The sequence below is a fragment of the Oryzias latipes genome, chromosome 3, assembly GCF_053564925.1.
Source record: "Oryzias latipes strain Hd-rR chromosome 3, Olatipes_Hd-rR_3.1".
Classification (NCBI taxonomy): domain Eukaryota; kingdom Metazoa; phylum Chordata; class Actinopteri; order Beloniformes; family Adrianichthyidae; genus Oryzias; species Oryzias latipes.
The window spans coordinates 11,690,316-11,709,266 of NC_136239.1; the positions used below are offsets into that span (position 1 = coordinate 11,690,316).

Below are 18,951 nucleotides of genomic sequence, written 5' to 3' on the forward strand. Positions count from 1 at the left end.
CTCATGCACAACATTTGCTTTCCTTCTAAGGTCGTGCGGATGCAATAAGATCCCAACACCCAAGGTGTTTCCACAGTTCCACAAAGGTTATAAAATTTTCAACATGTTTTCCACAGGAAATGCATGCCAGCAAATGTTAGCACCCAGGTTTTTATCCAATGACCTCCAAACCTCCATTTTGAAAATGTCTGAATAAACCCATCTGGGAAAAATAGCTGTCAATTCAGAGAGGAACTCAAAGCAAGTGAAAACGCAGGAGCATGTAGGCTTCTTTTTTTTTTACTTCGCTCATCCTTTGGTTTCCTGTTTCCTCTGGGGTTTTTTTTGGGATCTGTGTAGAATAGATTGCAACACAGAAACAATCATCAAGACTAAGTCAGGATCTTCATTCGTCATCCTTGTCGTGCTGTTAACAAAGCATTGCGAAAGCATACTGTTTGCATCATGTCCTGTATCCTGTGTACTCTATCCTGACACGATTTGGGAGTACATCCAGTTGTTAAAACTTATATCAAGTGGAAAACCTCCCTCTGTGAAGTGAGAACAGGAAACTGGGAGCAGTGTTTGCATTTCTTCTTCTCTGGGAATCGTGTGGAAGCAGCTTTGGCCAAAAGATATTTTTGACAAAAGCTCCACACTTGCTACTTTTTTCAAAATTTCCTTTGTTTTAAATTGATTTGACAATAATTTAGCCCTGCGACAGACTGGCAAATTGTCCAGGATTACCCCTGCCATCGCCCACTGCGGCAGCCCCGTGACCCCGAAAGGGATGAAACGGCAGAAGATAAATTACAATAAATTCACTATAAAAACTGGAAAAGTAAAGAAGTCTGATATAACCAGTTTAGTGAGTCACTAAACTGGGAAAGAAATTTCCAACTATCCTTGTTTCATCCAAACCTCTAAACAGATCATTTCAACAACCACTAATAGAACTCACATCTTCTTTAGGAATATTTGAATAGTTTTAGCCTGCAGATAAAGTCACACACCTAGGTGTGTGAAAATTGTCCTCTGCATTTGACCCATCCCCTGGGGCAGCGGTGAGCTGCAGACCCAGCTGTGCTCGGGAACCTATTTGATGGTTTAACCCCCCCCCAATCCAAACCTTTAATGCTGAATGTCAAGCAGGGAGGCATTGGACCCCAACTGGTATGACTCTGCTGTGGATTTGAGCTCCCGACCTTCCAGTCTGTGTAACGCCATTATTAATATACATGTTTTGTATTTGATGCATTTCAGCTTGTTGTAATTAGTTTATTATGGCCCACAGCAGTCAAGGACTGCAAGGACCATATTGTTTTCACAACGATGGAAAAAACTCAAAAAGGTTCAAAAAGCCCTCAAAGGAAAGGAATAAGCCCAGAAAGATATGACCATTGTGTAGTAACACACAAAATACAAAACAAAGACATAGTCGGTAACCACAAAAACGTATAAATTGTTTCTGCAATGCTTAGTATTATTCTCCCGCTTTCTATCTGTGCCTTTGAGTGAAAAGTTGACCCTTGTCACATACTAAAAAAGTCACTGAAACTTGCACACACTTAGTACCCATTAAACGTGTATTTTTGGCAAAGTGAATGACCCCCCCCCTCCCCCAAAACGATGACATCACAGAGAGCTATACCGTAAAAAAAAGGAATGGAGCCAAAGTTGCTTATGGAGCCAAATAAATAAATTCAAAATACAATAAAGCCGCAAGCGCCGTTGTATGGCCCGCAGACGCAACCCGCCTTCCACGCCCAACTCTATGCACCACCGCCGCCCTCACGGCCTCCACCGGCCCCACCGCCCTCATCGGCCAACTTTAATCAAGGCTAGTCAGAACTGCGTATGCTAATTATGCTAACTATGCATATGTGGCTAAAAGTGCTAGCATAGCGATCAGCATCATCAACTGACTCAGAAAAACACATTGCTGAAGATGCTAATTATGCTAACTATGCTAGCTATGCTAATGTGGCTAAAAGTGCTAGCATAGCAATCAGCATCATCAACTGGCTCAGAAAAACACATTCCTCCATTGGTGAGAGCTATATGTCATAAGTTGATTTAAAAAAACACTTTTTCAAAATGGTGGCTTTTCTGTTGATTTTATCTCCATAGCAACCCTTTTATATTTTGTTTGCCTCGGAAGGACGAACGGATTGACGTCAGTTTCAGACGAATCGGCAAAAGTAAACTTTTTGTTGTCCTTAGCAACAGTGGTTTCATGCTAACCACGCCCACTTTCTTTATATGTCCATATCCAGTGTTTTCCACTGTATTCAGTTTCAGGCATTAATGCATGCATTCAAATTTTACAGTAGTCCATTGAAAAACATAGGAGTTATACCAGTGCGCGACTTTGCGAGCTCGCCACGCGGACGCCGTTCAAAATCTACAACTTCTGATTGCAACATTTTTTCCAGAGTAGCTTGCCGTTGATGCCAAAAAGTTTCGAGACGATCGCTGAAAAATCCAACGACAAGTTTACGATTGAATCCAGTGGTAAAGGCGTTTTTTATAGAAAATTCAAGATGGCGGACTTTTCCCGGGGTCAAAGGTCGACGAAACTCCAGAGGTTATTGTAGACTTGCACTAGGGACTTGCGAGTCAAATTTCATGAAAATCGCTCGACAAAAGTTCCTTTTTCCATATTGTGGAAAAACGCGAAAATCTCATAATGGCAGATTTTGCCACTAAATGGCCGCCAAACCATAGGTCGTTTCACCTACACGTAATGATTTCAAAACTTTGCTTGGATATACCGGACAAAGTTATTTGGGTTTCGTTATCCGATTCTTAAAAAAAAAAATCCGGATTTTTTTTTTTTGCCGAGTCGGCACACGTTTTTGCGACGGTTTTTTGCCTACCACGCCCACATTCATTTATTGATCTTGTCGTGCGTGACATCGTTTTGTTCAGCGTGGGCCAGGTAATCGCATACTTCCTCTTCACGACATTCCGATAAAAAATATGCCAGCTAGCTAAGATGGCAACGGTTGTGAATCCGCCACGCGCACGTCGTTCAAAATCTACAACTTCTAATTCCAACATTTTGTCCATATCACCTTGCTTTGGATGCCTGAGAAGTTACGAGACAATGGCAAAAAATCCCTAGGACGGGTTTTTGTTTGTACGTGGCGCTAAAGGGGCTTTTTTTTTTAAATGCAGGATTTCCCAAGGTCAAAGGTCAACAACACTTCTGTGGTGTTTGTAGACTGGAGCTGGCAGCAAGTGTGTGCAATTGCGTGAAAATTGCTCAAGCAAAAGTGTCGTTTTCCCATTTCGTGGGAAAACACAAAAATCGCCAATTCTCAGGGTTCGCCACAAAATGGCCGCCAGGCTGTAGGTCGTGTGGCCGTCCCATAATGATTTCAAAACTTCTTTGGGATATCCTATACACGTGTGTTTGGGTTTCGCAACTGTATTTTGAAGTACATTTTGTTCGGCCCCATACGCGATTTTCGGCCCATTCATTTTTTTGACGGGATCACTGGCCATGATGTCATCGTCTTCGGGGGGTGACGTTGACTTTGTGGAAAATTCATTTGCAATTTATCCCAGGTGTGTGCACATTTTGGTGACTTTTCGAGCATGCGGCGGGGGTCACATTCTTGCTGAAAGGCGGCAAAGTCGTCGTTCCAACTGCGAAAACAATATGGTCCTTGCAGTCAGTGACTGCTGCTGCGGGCCATAATAATGAAACCAAAACACACATGTTGGGGATATCCAAAGAAAGTTTTGAAATTATTGAGCAGTGGCCATGCAACCTACGGCTTGGCGGTCATTACGTGGCAAAGTTTGAGATTTGGTGTTTTTTTTTGTTTTTCTACAATATGGGAAAACAACATTTTAATTTGTGAGATTTTCCTGAAAATTTAGACACATACCACCAGTTTAAGTCTAAAAACACCACGCATTTTTCGGTGACCTTTGACCTCGGCAAGAGGATGCCATCTTAAATGAAAAAAAAAGCCCCTTCGGTTCCAGATGCAAGCGAAAAACTTGTCCCAGGGATTTTTATCGATTGTATCTTAACTTCTCGGGCATCAGTGGCAAGCTACTGTGAAAATTTTGTTCGAATTAGAAGTTGTAAATTTTGAAAGGCAAGCACGTGGCACAATCACACATTTTTTATCGGAATGTCGTAAAAATTTAATGTGCGATGCCCTGGCTCCAGCTGAACAAAACGACGTAACATACGATAAGATTGTACGAGGAATGTGGGCGTGGCAAACAAAAGAACATTGCAAAAAAATGTGCTGACTCAGCTAATACGAAAAAAAATGGGGAAATTTTTTTAGAAACAACTGATGATACCAACATACCCTTGTCAGGGATATCCAAATGAAGTTTTGAAATTATTATGGGATGGCAACACGGCCTACGAGATTGGACTAATTTTACATTTGGTGGTGTGAAATTCGTTAGCTGCGTTCCCCTGTTACTCCCACATTTTTTTGCGGAATAGTGTGAAACTGTAATGCATGCATCCATAGCTAAAACTAAACAAGTTAATGTAAGATTAGATGACATTTAAGGAATGTGGGCGTTGTTAGCAAAAAACCTGTTGTTTAGGAAATCCAAAAGTTTATTTTTAACGAGTCGTCTAAAATTCCTGTCAATCTGTTTGTCATCCCCAGGTGACCCAAACATAAAATGGTTGCTATGCAGCCGTTTAAAAAAAAAAAGGGGGATTTCACATCCCACCAAAACGGGATGGGCACATGAATCGATTTTGCTCCACCCACCCTAACAACCTTTTAAAATATGTGTGTGTGTGTGTGTGTGTGTGTGTGTGTGTGTGTGTGTGTGTGTGTGTGTGTGTGTGTGTGTGTGTGTGTGTGTGTGTGTGTGTGTGTGTGTGTGTGTGTGTGTGTGTGTGTGTGTGTGTGTGTGTGTGTGTGTGTGTGTGTGTGTGTGTGTGAAAAAAAGCTTTGTTGGATTTACCAAACTGTTCATTCAACACAGGGACCTCAATATGCACAAATTTGAGATCAAGTATAACGAAACAGCTTTTATTTTTAACCTGCTTGCCCACGCCTCTGTACTTCTCACCGGCGTTGTCACAATTTATTCATAAATAATCCACAGAAAGTCAAAAAAAACTTGCTCTCTTCTGAAAGCTCCAGCACTCTCTGAGAAACTGCAACATTTGTTGATTCAGGAATTTAAATCCAAGCTTGAATCCTTGTATTCTAATCAATGTCCATGTTTACAGGAGAGAGGTAGAAACCAGTAATCTCTCATTTGATTTGCTAATAACAGCAAATTCTCATATGATTTTTTAGTTTATTATACTACTTTTGAAAAAAAATCTAAAGACAAAGCAGGTCAAGGTGTTTTTTCGGCACTAACTCTTAAAAGCTATTTTAGGAGTCTCAATAGAACTTTTAAATTTTCTTGGGTAATTTTTAAACTCATAAATTACTGAAATATTACTGATTTTTGATATAACATGATTTCCTTCATATAAAAGACTAACTTGACAACAAATACAAAAACACATTTTAGTAGCGTCTCTCAGCTTAAAAGTCGAACCTTTTGCCAGTTTCTTTGCATTTCAGTAATGTCATTGATTTCTAATATGGAAGCGAATGTGTAGCATAAATAAAAATAAAAGTGAAAACCAGAAATGCTTTTTCATTTTCAAAATGAAGCTGCATTTTTTTACTCAAAATTAAAATGAAAAAGCAATCCACCAAAATGCTTTTTCATTTCCTTCCTCAACACAGCTTATTCTGTCACTTAATTAAAATGATAATGAAAATGGTATTTGACATTTCATTTTCAAAAAGTTTTCTGGTAAATGTGTAGCATAATTCATTTAGAAATATCTAATTTGACAATTAAAATGGATGAATAGAAATGCTTTTTAATTTTCAAAATGAAGCTGCATAAAATGACTCAAAATTTAAATGAAAAAGCAATATTTCGAAATGCTTTTTCATTTTATACTTAAATCCGCTTATTCTGTGTCATAATTAAAACGAAAATGCAAAGAGGGGATTGCATTTGCATTTTCACACCCACCCTGCAAAATTTGTAGCAAAATTCATTAACAGTGAGCATTAGCAGAAGGGAGGCCGGGGGATGACATCACTGCTTTCTCCGTGTGTCTGACACACCAGGAGCAGACTGTGTTAGCGGCAGAGAAGACGGCTTTGAGTTGGTTGTAAACTTCTGATGAGTTTACACAGCTTCTCAGGACTACATAGCAGCATGTCCGCCTTTAGCGGTCCTCATTCGAACGCACCGCGGACAAGCTTTTTTTCTTCGGACCACCAGCTGCCTTCGCATAGCGGAGCGCGAAGCTCCAGATCATGATCGCCGAAGGCGGAAATGCTGCTACGATCTGAGAAACCATCATGTGAATTTTTGATTCCAGAACAAAAATATGTCCAGAACAAAAATAAAGACTGATGTAATTCCCACATATTTACAAATTTATCTGCAGCTTCGCGCTGAATTTGCTGTTCGATGACAGCTGGAGCCCAACAGATAGCAGATCTCACCGTGGTAAACGCTTACTGGGTGGACCAAAAACACTCACTCAGCGTGAAGCTGCAGGAGACTATCTTCATAATGTGCTTTTATCACACAGTTAAGATTATATTTAAGGGCCTGCTCGATCATATATATGTTTTTAAATCGGTGCGGTCAGACGACGCTGAAGTTGGCTTGCGATTCACAGCTTCTGATTCGCGAGGGCGCTAAAGGAACATTCCGCTGCATTTTTCGCATTAAGATCACCTAAAACCGGGTCCTGTTCACAAACCGCTGGACGTGGACTGCTCAAACCTGGATTCCTGGATCTTAATGCGAAAAATGCAGTGGAATGTTTCTTTAGTGCCCTCGCGAATCAGAAGCTGTGAATTGCAAGCCAACGTCAGCGACCGGACACACAGAGACAGCAGTGACGTCATCGCCCCGCCTCCCTTCTGCTAATGCTCAATGAATTTTGCTACAAATTTTGCAGGGTGGATGTGAAAATGCAAATGCAATCCCCTCTTTGCATTTTCGTTTTAATTATGACACATAATAAGCGGTTTTAAGTATAAAATGAAAAAGCATTTTGAAATATTGCTTTTTCATTTTAATTTTGAGTCATTTGATGCAGTTAAATTTTGAAAAAGAAAAAGCATTTCTGTTAATTCATTTTAACCGTCAAATTAGACATTTCTTAATGAATTTTGCTACATATTTACCAGAGAACTTTCTGAAAATAAAATGTCAAATACAATTATCTTGATCATTTTAATTATGTGACAGAATAAGCAGTGTTGAACTAGAAAAATAAAAAGCATTGTGGCGGATTGCATTTTCATTTTCATTTTGAACCAAAAAATGCAGCTTCATTTTGAAAAAGAAAAAGCATTGTGGCGGATTGCAGCTTCATTTTGAAAAAGAAAAAGCATTTCTGGAATTGCCTTTTACTTTTATTTATGCCACAGAATTGCTTCCATATCCTAAAATAATAATGTGATTAAATAGTAAATCCCCCAAAAGACTTCAACACAACTTTCGGAAAGAAGTGTAAGAAAACACATCTAAATAACAGTTGTACTTCAATTTGGTGTTTTTGAAAAAAAGAAAAAAAAACTATTTCTCAAATTTTTGCTCAAAATTGTACCTGTGCGTGTTATCGGGCTACTTCTTACTCGTGCGTGGTACATTCTCAAAATATCAGAGCCGAATGTGTGGCCTTACTCACTAGCTACTCTTACAGTAAGGAATATCTTCCATGTTTTTTTTTATTTTTTGCGCTGGAGTGAAATTCACTGCCCTTGATGTCCTTCTTAAAGCCTGTTTTTTTCTTAGAGTAACAAAAAAAATCAAATCAAACTTTATTTTTTATTTATTTACTTCTCATACATTGCACACATTAAAGACAAAAAACACACAATATTACAGTAAAAACCCAACCTACCCTTCACCCTTCCCACTCCCCTCCGTTAAAATTGTAACTGTAACTTCAAAAAAAATAAATGTAAGGCTTGGCTCCACTGTGAGGAAACATTTGGGAATCTCTTCATACCAGGAGCCAGCCTGGCCAAAGGAGCATCACCACAGTACCCAACCAGACTGGGACAGCAACAGGGTCCACTTCACAGCCTTGAAGCTGCAATGTTAAACTCCAGCTGCCACAGCAAGGGCAACAACCACGGCAACAACCACCGACCAAGCCAGCAACCCCTGGTAGAAAAGATCCCCTCAAGAAACACTGGGGCTAAAATCATGATAAGATGCTAAAATTAAAGACACAAGATGTATATAAAAACATAAAGTTGAGAATAAGATCCATAAAATGAAAATAAATACATATAATACCATATACTAAAACTACTAGAATAAGTCAACTTAAAGCCAGACTAAAAAGGTAGGTCTTAAGCCTCTTCTTAAAAACCTCTACAGTCTCCGCGGTCCTGACGTTCTCTGGAAGACTGTTCCACAGGCGAGGACCGTAATGGCAGAACGAAGCCTCACCAGAAGTTTTGGTCCTCACTAAGAGGCCAGCACCGGAGGACCTCCGGGTCCGGCAGGGCTCATACTTAGAATATCATTTAAATAAGAAGGCCAAAGACTATTAAAATCTTTATAAACCATTAAAAGAATTTTAAAATCAATCCTGTAAAGCACAGGGAGCCAATGCAGCGATTTTAAAACCGTTGTAATGTCTTCCCGCGCTCCGGTCCTCGTCAGAACTCGTGCTGCAGAGTTCTTCAATAGTCGTAGATTTGAAATAGACCTTTTTGGGTAAACCAGATTGCAACGCATTACAATAATCTAAAGGACTAAAAATAAAAGCGTGCATCATCATCTCTGTGCTGGCAAGAGAGAGGAACGGGCGGACTCTGGCAATGTTTTTAAGATGGCAAAATCCTGTCTTGACGACATTTATGATGTGTGGGATAAAATTTAGCTCAGAGTCAAAGAGTACGCCCAAATTTCTCACACATTGAGAAGGTTTAAAGTTCTGAAGACTTTTTTATCGGCCCCGACCTCACATCTCCATGAAGAGAAGCAAGCTTGATGTCTGAGTGTGAGTCAGATTTTATTCATGACGGCCACAAATAATGAAAACTTTGATATAGTTATTACTGTCTATATTTTTGAATTTTATTTTTTGAGGTTTTAGTCTTCCCTTCTCCCTTCATGCGCTTTGTAACTTGCTAAATGAAAAAGTCACAGAAATGGACAACAAAAACAGCTTCTCTATCAGCAGATCACTGACCTGCTTTCGTCGGGGTCATAATTCAGCTGACCAAGCCCTTTTTCATCTAGATCAGAGGTGTTGAATCCTATCCCTCAAGGGAAGGTGGGCTGTTTCTTTTTTCCACGTCCTCTTGCCCTTCTGTCTTCAATGCTGAAGCACACTTGATTGAGACAATCAGTAGTAGGTGGGCCAAGAATATCTAAAAAAATCAGCCCTCGAGGACCAGGATTAGATGCATTAAACCCAGACTGAATTCACAGCATAGAATTCACTGTGTTTAAAAATAAAATGAAGGTTTGAATTTAAAAAAAAAAATTCTTAAAGCTACATGTAAATCGACACCAAAAAACGACACAACAAAGATTAGTAGCAGTTACGATCATGTATCTGTTATGAGATTTTTTTAAAAGTACCATATTTTTCACACAATAAGGCATTCTTAAAGCCTTACTTTTATTTTCAAATAAACAACAGAGCACCTTGTGAATTCTAATTGTGTTTACTGATGTTGAAGGTATTTTAGCACTCTGTCAAAATGTCATTGTGTTTTTTATTTTTATTTTTTTATTTTAACGAGTTCCAAGCAAATTTCTTGGGTTACAAGTTTCCAAGCAAGGTTGCAAGGTTGTTATGGTAAGTAAGCTAATGCAGCTAACGTGTAGTAGTGTCGGACTGTTTTTTTTTTTTTTTTGGTGTGTCTTTGTCAGGGTCTGCTCGGCAGAGATTGAGCCACAGGACAAAAAGATCTTCAAATCAGGGATTTTTATTTTACCCAACACAACACGACAGGGGCTCAAATTAAAATGGGGTCAACTTAACAAAAATGTAACTGAGCGAATCAATAACAAAAGCTCAAACCAACTGAACTCAAACTGACCCCCTTACAGGAAACATTAGGGAGATTTTATACTGGCTGATCAGACCAATGACACAATAGGGAGGGGAGCACAAATACAAAACATTCAAAACCTAAATATTAATTAAAGTAGTAAATTACTAGTAATTTAACGCTTCAACAGAAACTGAACTTGTACCTCAAAGCAAGCTTAACATATTCCAAAAAATACAAACAATAGTCCAACATAAGAATACACTTCGTCTTTCCCCTCCATCTTCTCCAAATGGAAGTTGTCCATGCTCCTCCCTTTCCAAGTCATCAGGAACTTCTTCAGCTCCTCCCACTGCCACATCATCAGGAAGTTTCCTGCTCCAGCCTCTGCCCCAGCATCAGGCCTCAAACAGAACTCAAAGAAGAGAATTACTCAAAACAATATAAAATTAACTAAATGTGTGCACAAGTCATTAAGTCAATTTTGTTATGAAATGTGTGAAATAAAATGAAATGGTTTATTCAAAAGAAAAATATAACAAATGAACTTAACTTAGCTGTGGGGCAGTGGGTTCTGCCCTCACACACCCTCCCCCTCAAGACTCTCGCTGGGACAGCGAGAGAGGAAGTCCGCAGTGGAATTGTTCCTTCCTGGGATGTGGTGGATGGTGAAGTAGTATGGTTGGATGGCTAGGTACCATCTGGTAATTCTCCCATTTGTGTCCTTCATCCTTGCCAGCCACTGTAGGGCCTTGTGGTCGGTTTCCAGTGTAAACTCCCGTCCAAGAAGGTAGTACTTGAAGGAGTCTAGGGCCCACTTTATTCCCAGCGCTTCTTTCTCCACGGTTGAATACTGAACCTCTCGTGGAAACAGTTTCCGACTGATGAAGGCCACCGGATGTCTGTCGTCTGGAGGGCCTTGTAGAAGCACTGCCCCCAAACCTCTATCAGAAGCATCTGTCTGTAGAATAAATGGCTTTTGAAAGTTTGGACTGTACAGGACAGGGTTCTTACTTAATGCCCGCTTGATGTCCTCAAAAGCTGCTTCTGCCTCTTTGGTCCATTGGAGGTTATTAGGACTCCTGGCTCCAGTTAGGTCCGTGAGTAATGCTGCCCTGGCCGAAAAATGAGGGATGAACCGGTGATAAAACCCAGCCATGCCCAAAAAAGATCTCAATTGCTTCTTAGTGACAGGCAATGGACAGGACTGAATAGCTGAAACTTTGTCAGTTTGCGGTTTTATCATTCCATTGCCGATGATGTAGCCCAGATAGTCGGTTTCGGGTTTAGCAAAGACACATTTGGAAGGATTGACAGTTAGTCCCGCCCCCTGGAGACAATCCAGCACCCTCTCCAAATGTCCAAGGTGCTCATCCCAGGTATTACTGAAAATAACAATATCATCCAAATAGGCTGCAGCAAACTTTGAAACTCCACATAGTACCTGATTCATGAGGCGCTGAAAGGTGGCTGGAGCTCCATGAAGTCCAAAGGGTAGAACAGTAAATTGAAACAACCCCCATGGGGTTCGGAAGGCAGTCAGCTCTCTGGAGTGACGAGTCAGTGGGACCTGCCAATAGCCCTTGCATAAATCTATGGTGGACAGGTATTTGGCACATCCCAGTCGCTCTATCAGATCATCAATACGAGGAGTTGGATAAGAGTCAAACTTGGAGACTGAATTCAGGTACCTAAAGTCTATGCAGAACCTAATGCTCCCATCTTTCTTCGGGACCAATACTACAGGGCTGCACCACTCACTCTTAGATGGCTCAATCACACCCAGAGAGAGCATCAGATCCACCTCCTCCTTCAGGTTGGTCAAAAGGCGTTCAGGCAACCTGTAGCTCCTGCGTTTCACGACAGCTCCGTCTTTTAAGATGATGTCATGCTGAATGATGTCAGTTCGCCCAGGGTTCTCCTGGAATACTGGTGTACTGCACAAGGCTCTCACCTGAAGTTGCTGCTCTTTAGAGAGATGATCCAGATCCTGATTTGGTGAGAGAGTTGAGGAAAGATACTGCTCATCCACCTCATCCTCTTCCGGGATCCTTCTGATAAGCAGAACTTGTTGTTCCTTTTCAGCCCTTTCCACCCACTCTTTCAGGAGATTAACATGAAGTAGGCGGGTGGAGCGTGATTGTCCAGGTGTTGAGACACGATAGGTGGTCTGCCCAATTCTCTGCAAAACCTCAAAGGGGCCTTGCCATTTTGTGAGCAACTTGCTATCGCTGCTGGGAAGAAGAACAAGCACCTTCTGGCCAGGACTGAATGACCGCTGACGAGCTGATCGATCATACCAGACCTTCTGCTGTTTTTGAGCCTCTGCCATGTGAGCTTGGGCCAGCTCACTCATTTTTTCCAGCCGTTCCCGCATCTGAACAACAAAAGAAACAACATTAACAGTCTCTGAATGAGGCCGATCCCCTTCCCACATGTCTTTGAGCAGAGAGAGAGGGCCTCTCACTTCGTGTCCGTATAACAGTTCGAATGGAGAAAAACCAGTGGAGGCTTGTGGTACTTCTCTGTACGCAAATAACAGGTATGGCAACCACTTATCCCAATCTGTTCCAGACTCATTGACAAATTTCCTTAGCATTTGCTTAATGGTTTGATTGAAGCGCTCTGTAAGGCCATCTGTTTGAGGATGGTACGCAGTGGTTCTTAAGCTTTTGATGCCCAAAAGTTGGTATACTTGTGACAGCAACGTGGACAAAAAATTGGTACCCCGGTCAGTTAAGATCTCCAGAGGCAACCCAACTCTGGAAAAAAATTGCACCAGGCAATAGGCAACTTCTCTAGCCTTTATGGTCTTTAAAGGGAACACCTCCGGGTATTTGGTGGCATAATCAGTTATCACCAACATGTACCTATTGCCCGATTTGCTTCTTTCTAATGGTCCAACAATGTCCATTCCTATCCTCTCAAACGGGGTGCTAATCACCGGTAATGGTTGTAGAGGAGCTTTGGAGGGGACTCTGGTAGAAGTTAGTTGGCACTGAGGGCAAGTTTTACAAAAAACTGCAACATCCTTACTCAAGCCAGGCCAGTAGAAATGTTTCCTAATGCGGTTCATGGTTCTGTGCTTCCCCAAGTGGCCAGCCCAGGGAACTGAATGTCCTAAAGTCAGCACAATTTCTCTGACAGCCTCAGGAACCACTAGTTTAAATGCTGACCCCTGCTGGCGATAGAGAATGCCTTTCCTCAGAACAAAGTTTTCTCCACCATGATTTTGCATAGTCTCCGTGTTTTTCTCCTCCGTCCTCTGGAAAAGATGTTTTAGGGTTGGGTCACTGCATTGCATTTCAACAATGTTGTCTGGGATTCTGAAATTTAACGGCAATTCTGGCTCAGGGTCATCAGAGAATTTAACAGCAGTGTGTTGGAACTTCTCCTTCCTCCTTTGCTTACGGGACTTACGAGACTTCCCGGGTGTAGCCTCCAAGTCTGCATCAAAGAAAGGTAGAGCACTAAGTGTTGGAAGTGGTTCCACATGCTTAGCTCTCGCCCTTGTCACTGCAACATAACATGAATGGTCAGTGTCCAGCAAATCAAATAGTACAGGGAGGTCTAAACCCAACACAACAGGAAAAGGCAGTTTATCAACAACTCCAACATTTAATAGATACGTTTGATCTGCAATTTTGATGTAGACATCTGCTGTGGGATAGGATTTCTTATCTCCATGTACACAACAAACTGGGATTGTTTTTGTAGTGATCAGATGAGGTGAGATGAATTGCTGATGCACCAGAGTCTGGTCGCTGCCAGTATCAATGAGAGCAGTCATTAATTCTCCATTTACTTCTACAGGTGTCAACTTCACTCCCACCGGAGGCCCCTCAGGTGCTTCAAAGCGTGGAGCCACACACATTTGAGTGAGCTTTGTCTTTTTAGGACACATGGGTTTGGTGTGTCCTTCTACTCCACATAGATAGCAAATTGGTACTCTGGCTGGTTGGCCTCCCCTTACCGACTGCACACCCACATTACTGGCTGCTCGTTGCCGATACTGAGGAGCTGGGTTGTTGCCATCTTTCTCCTTCCAGGCAGTATAACTCCATGGTTGTCCCCTGTGGCGGGCAGCAACAAACACCTCTGCCATCTTAGCAGCTTCTGCTGCTGACTCTGGCTTATGTTCTCGTATCCACACCTGCAGCTCAGGAGAAAGCATCCTCAAGTATTGCTCCAAAATGATCAGTTCACCAATTTCATTAGCAGTTTTACCCATTGGCTGGATCCACTTCAGGTAGAGCTCTTTGAGCCTGGCATAAAGCTCTCTTGGGCTTTCATCAGCATGTATCTCCAGAGAACGAAATCTTTGTCTGTAGTTCTCTGGGTTGATGTTAAACTTTGACAAAATTGCAGCTTTAACATTATCATAATCCAGGGCCTCATCAATATCCATTTGTACATATGCAGCTCTAGCCTTGCCCGTGAGTAAAGGGATGAGATGGAAAACCCATTCTCTTTTTTTCCACTGACAAGCTAGCGCAATCCGTTCAAATGTGATTAGATAATGTTCCACATCATCATTGTCTGTGAATTTTTCTAGTCGAGGCTCATACAGACGGAACTGACCTGATGGTTGGCATGTTGGATCCTCAGCCACATTACTGGGGTTTACATGAGGAATGTCAGCCGTCTTTAGAGGTCCCCGGTTGGAAAGTTCAGGCTCTGGTAAAACCAGTTCAGGTGTTGAGGTGGTACGTGCCTGAACTTCCAATTGCAGTAGTTGAAACTGATGCTGGAGTGCTCTGAATCGTTTTTCTTGTCGAGCACTTTCTTCCATTTGCCTGGCATCTCTGGCTTCCTGCTGACTCATGTGAGACCGAAAAATAGAGACCAGGTCTGCAACACTTGGCTCGTTACCTGTGCCCTCAGAGCTGTCCACTCCTCCAGAAGCTCCATTTTCCTCCTGATCCTCATCTGGCTGCTCCTGTGTCATTTTAGGGGGTAATGGGCCATCCTTGGCTCCTCTCATGTTGCGTCCACTTTTCTGCATAACTCAAAATCCAAGAGGATGAAGGATTAGAAAAAGGGGAAAGTACAAAAAATTATTGAAAAAAAAAAAAAAACCTGGGCTCATGGTGGGGTTATCCCACTTCTGACACCAGTTGTCAGGGTCTGCTCGGCAGAGATTGAGCCACAGGACAAAAAGATCTTCAAATCAGGGATTTTTATTTTACCCAACACAACACGACAGGGGCTCAAATTAAAATGGGGTCAACTTAACAAAAATGTAACTGAGCGAATCAATAACAAAAGCTCAAACCAACTGAACTCAAACTGACCCCCTTACAGGAAACATTAGGGAGATTTTATACTGGCTGATCAGACCAATGACACAATAGGGAGGGGAGCACAAATACAAAACATTCAAAACCTAAATATTAATTAAAGTAGTAAATTACTAGTAATTTAACGCTTCAACAGAAACTGAACTTGTACCTCAAAGCAAGCTTAACATATTCCAAAAAATACAAACAATAGTCCAACATAAGAATACACTTCGTCTTTCCCCTCCATCTTCTCCAAATGGAAGTTGTCCATGCTCCTCCCTTTCCAAGTAATCAGGAACTTCTTCAGCTCCTCCCACTGCCACATCATCAGGAAGTTTCCTGCTCCAGCCTCTGCCCCAGCATCAGGCCTCAAACAGAACTCAAAGAATAGAATTACTCAAAACAATATAAAATTAACTAAATGTGTGCACAAGTCATTAAGTCAATTTTGTTATGAAATGTGTGAAATAAAATGAAATGGTTTATTCAAAAGAAAAATATAACAAATGAACTTAACTTAGCTGTGGGGCAGTGGGTTCTGCCCTCACAGTCTTACAAACATGGGAGTTGGCAAAATAAGCTGGAAAAAAGATTTGAAGTAACAGCTGTTGCGAACACACCAATGCGGAGAATGGTTCTAATATGGCCACATGTCGCGTGTCACAAACAAGTTCTAAAGTTACAGTAAACGCAGCTAATAAAGTCTAACTAATGGACTTATCTCTGACTCTTTTGTCTCGCCTAATGCGCCCCAGGCTACGTTCACACTGCCCTCCGCAATGCCATTAAAGTGACCACTTCCAATGTAAACATGGGTAAATGCACGTTTCGGGCTTTTGGGTTCAAAACTCTCACATTCACCCGTAGCTACGCAGCTTTTTAAAACTGTTTTCAAGCTCTACATACAAGAGAGCTTTAATTCTATGAAGTGCCAACCATTTAAAAATTGATCGTGGAGGAGAAATTAATTCTTATGGTTTGTGACCGGATGTATCTATAGGACACCAAGTCTTTCAAATATCAGAATAGAGCTGTGAACTTAAAAGCCTGGAGCAAGATTTGCAATATTTGCACCGCTTCAACATTTCGCACAAAGCGTTTTCCAACTGTAGGTGGTGGACATGCATCAGTGAACAGTAGAAAAAGAAGAAGCCCCTCCGCTGCATGTCCATTGTAAAAACACCATGGGCTAAATGCGAGTTTAAGAACCTGCATTTAGCGTGTTCTTGAATGCATCTCATGTGCCCAGTGTGAACATAGCCATATTTTTAACAAACATAAGTTTGAAAATAGACCAATCATAGAGGGAGGTGCTGATAATCTAGTACACCCTTTAGTACAGAAAATAATTTATGATTCATCTAAACTTGTAATAGGTAAAAGTTGTGCACAATTGCACTTTTTTTAAATTGTAGTCATTCATAGAAATTCCAATACAAACTTATAGAGATTTTAATGTCTTCATGGTATTTAAGAAAAATAGTGAATGGACTGTATAAATCAATCAAAGCACACTGTTTATTGAAACCTGTCACTTGTTAGTTTGCCTCACAAATTGAAAGTTCTTTCCATAGAAGGAATAAATAGCTTCCATGACCACTTGGGAAAACAGGTTGGAATATAAATCCGTTTAAACCATTTTTACGCTTTTTCCACACGTAGATTTACATACCTGGAAGAAGCTCTGACTCTATTTTTGGTTGAATAGATTCAAACAGGCCTTAGATTCAAACAGGCATTAGATGCTGAGAATATTCCTGTTGATTTTTTTAAACTAAAATAAGAGGCTGCATATGCGGGCTGGGACTGACACAGGTCTGATTGTACAGATTTGCTGAGGCTTTCATTTATTGCGGCACCGCGCTTTCATCCCTCCCCCTTGTTTGCTCTACTTTTATTTAAAATTTCTCCTGATCTGAAGATCAAGGACTGAAGATCCATATTTTATCAAAGCGTAAATAAATAGCGGAGGGCTGAAAACTGTATCGGTGCATCAAAAGTATCTTAAGACCTCTCAGCAGATCCTGGGTTGTTAAGCTACATTATTAGTGGAGTGTAATAAGCAAGTCCCAAAAGTTCAAGGTGTTTGCATCTAAAGCAATGAAATGATCTCACATGGGTGATTGTATGAATAATACGGGTCAGTTTTTACACTTTTAATTGATTTTGTACTTAATTTTTCTGCTCAAATTATTTTTTAATTATTAAGACGAAAAATTGAAGTAAACTAAACGGCAGATTTTTTCTCACTGACAAAAGTAATTTTTTTTCCAGCCTTGTCCTCATCCTCACCATTACTACTGTCTAAATCAACTATAGATATATTTTTTTTCAAATTCTTTGAGATTTGAATGTCCATTATGTTCCTTTGAATTTTCCCCACAGTAGAAGAATCCCGTTTTACGTGACATTTCCACGCTTCCTTTGAAAAGATCTGCCATTTTTCTTGACAAAAAGGTTCAAACTCAGCCAACTTAGATGAAAGCTATCACCATTCAGACATATTTCATGCCTCTCAAGAGTTGTTATTCTGTGTTCAGATCCACTTTTTAGTGACTTTGTTGAAGTGTAAACCTTCACCCCACAGTACAAACCTGAGCCTTTTGGAAAAGGTTTTCTTTCAACACCCACTCTGATGAAAATTGTGTTTCTGGTGTTTTTAGCATGGCATTGTGCTGATGATGGAAGACATGTACAAAGAAAATTAAACTCAAAACTGCATTTGTGACTATTTATGTTTTTGAATCATTATAAATCAAGGGGCAGGTGAAAAAATTACGTTTGGAAAAGGTTGTATTTGTTACGTAGAAAATACGCATTCTGGCTCAAAACTGGATAACTTTAATATTGCTCGCCATTTTTTGTTCCACTGGTAATGTTTGGTTGGGGGTGTGAGGGGCTGTAAGCTAGTGGGAGAGCATGTAAACAAACAGCTCTCAGTAGTGGGAATGGAAAGTGGGTGGGGGGTGGCGGGTGGGGGGCAGAGTAACTCTGTGCCAACAGTCCCACCCACAACTTAGAGGCAAATTGCAAATGAGCTACTGCCGCTCTGCAGAAACTAATTCCTAGACAACATCGCAGGTTTTTTGATTTGGGCTAAAAACAGCCTAATCATAATCAAAAGACCACTGGGAATGCTTTAACAATATATGTAAATATGATCAGAATGGGTCTATAAGGCTTTGTAACATTTTCCAGTCATTTCCTCTGGTCGGCAAAGTTGATCTTTCCACAACTAAACTGCATTCAACATATGATGCTGCTTTTGTCATACATAACTGTGATAGTAGTATTAAGTAGGGCCGTGTTATGTATGAAAAATGTCCAATAAAACAACATCCTTGTTAAATGATGTATACAGTTACACTTATACACTTATATTATTACCACATTTGTAAGGTGCATTTAGAGGATAAGCAGCAAGAGGAAGGATTCTGGTTCTAGTTGTAAACAGCTTGCCAAATGTGAAATGATGTTTCTGTAAATTCGGCCTGTGATGCTTGCCTCCAAAGAACACCAGATGGTGGTCAGTTGGATGGACCTGGCAGATCTGTTCTGATCATCAACTGTGTAAGTGGACAAAAGGCGTGTGACGTCATCCATAGAAAATGCCTTCCTTCCGGTTCCAACCAAAT

The 18,951-nt window shown here is 40.8% G+C and overlaps 1 protein-coding gene across 1 annotated transcript; it reads right to left on the bottom strand.

Moving 5' to 3' along the window:
• Positions 1-9,952: 9,952 nt before the first annotated feature.
• On the bottom strand, positions 9,953-16,593 carry LOC144991176 (uncharacterized). Its single transcript, XM_078945015.1, has 2 exons — positions 15,114-16,593; positions 9,953-15,041 (listed from the first exon to the last, which is right to left on the bottom strand). The coding sequence occupies exons 1-2, from the start codon at positions 15,121-15,123 to the stop codon at positions 10,615-10,617; spliced, it is 4,437 nt and encodes a 1,478-aa protein (XP_078801141.1). The 5' UTR covers positions 15,124-16,593; the 3' UTR covers positions 9,953-10,614.
• Between the last annotated feature and the right edge of the window lie 2,358 nt (positions 16,594-18,951).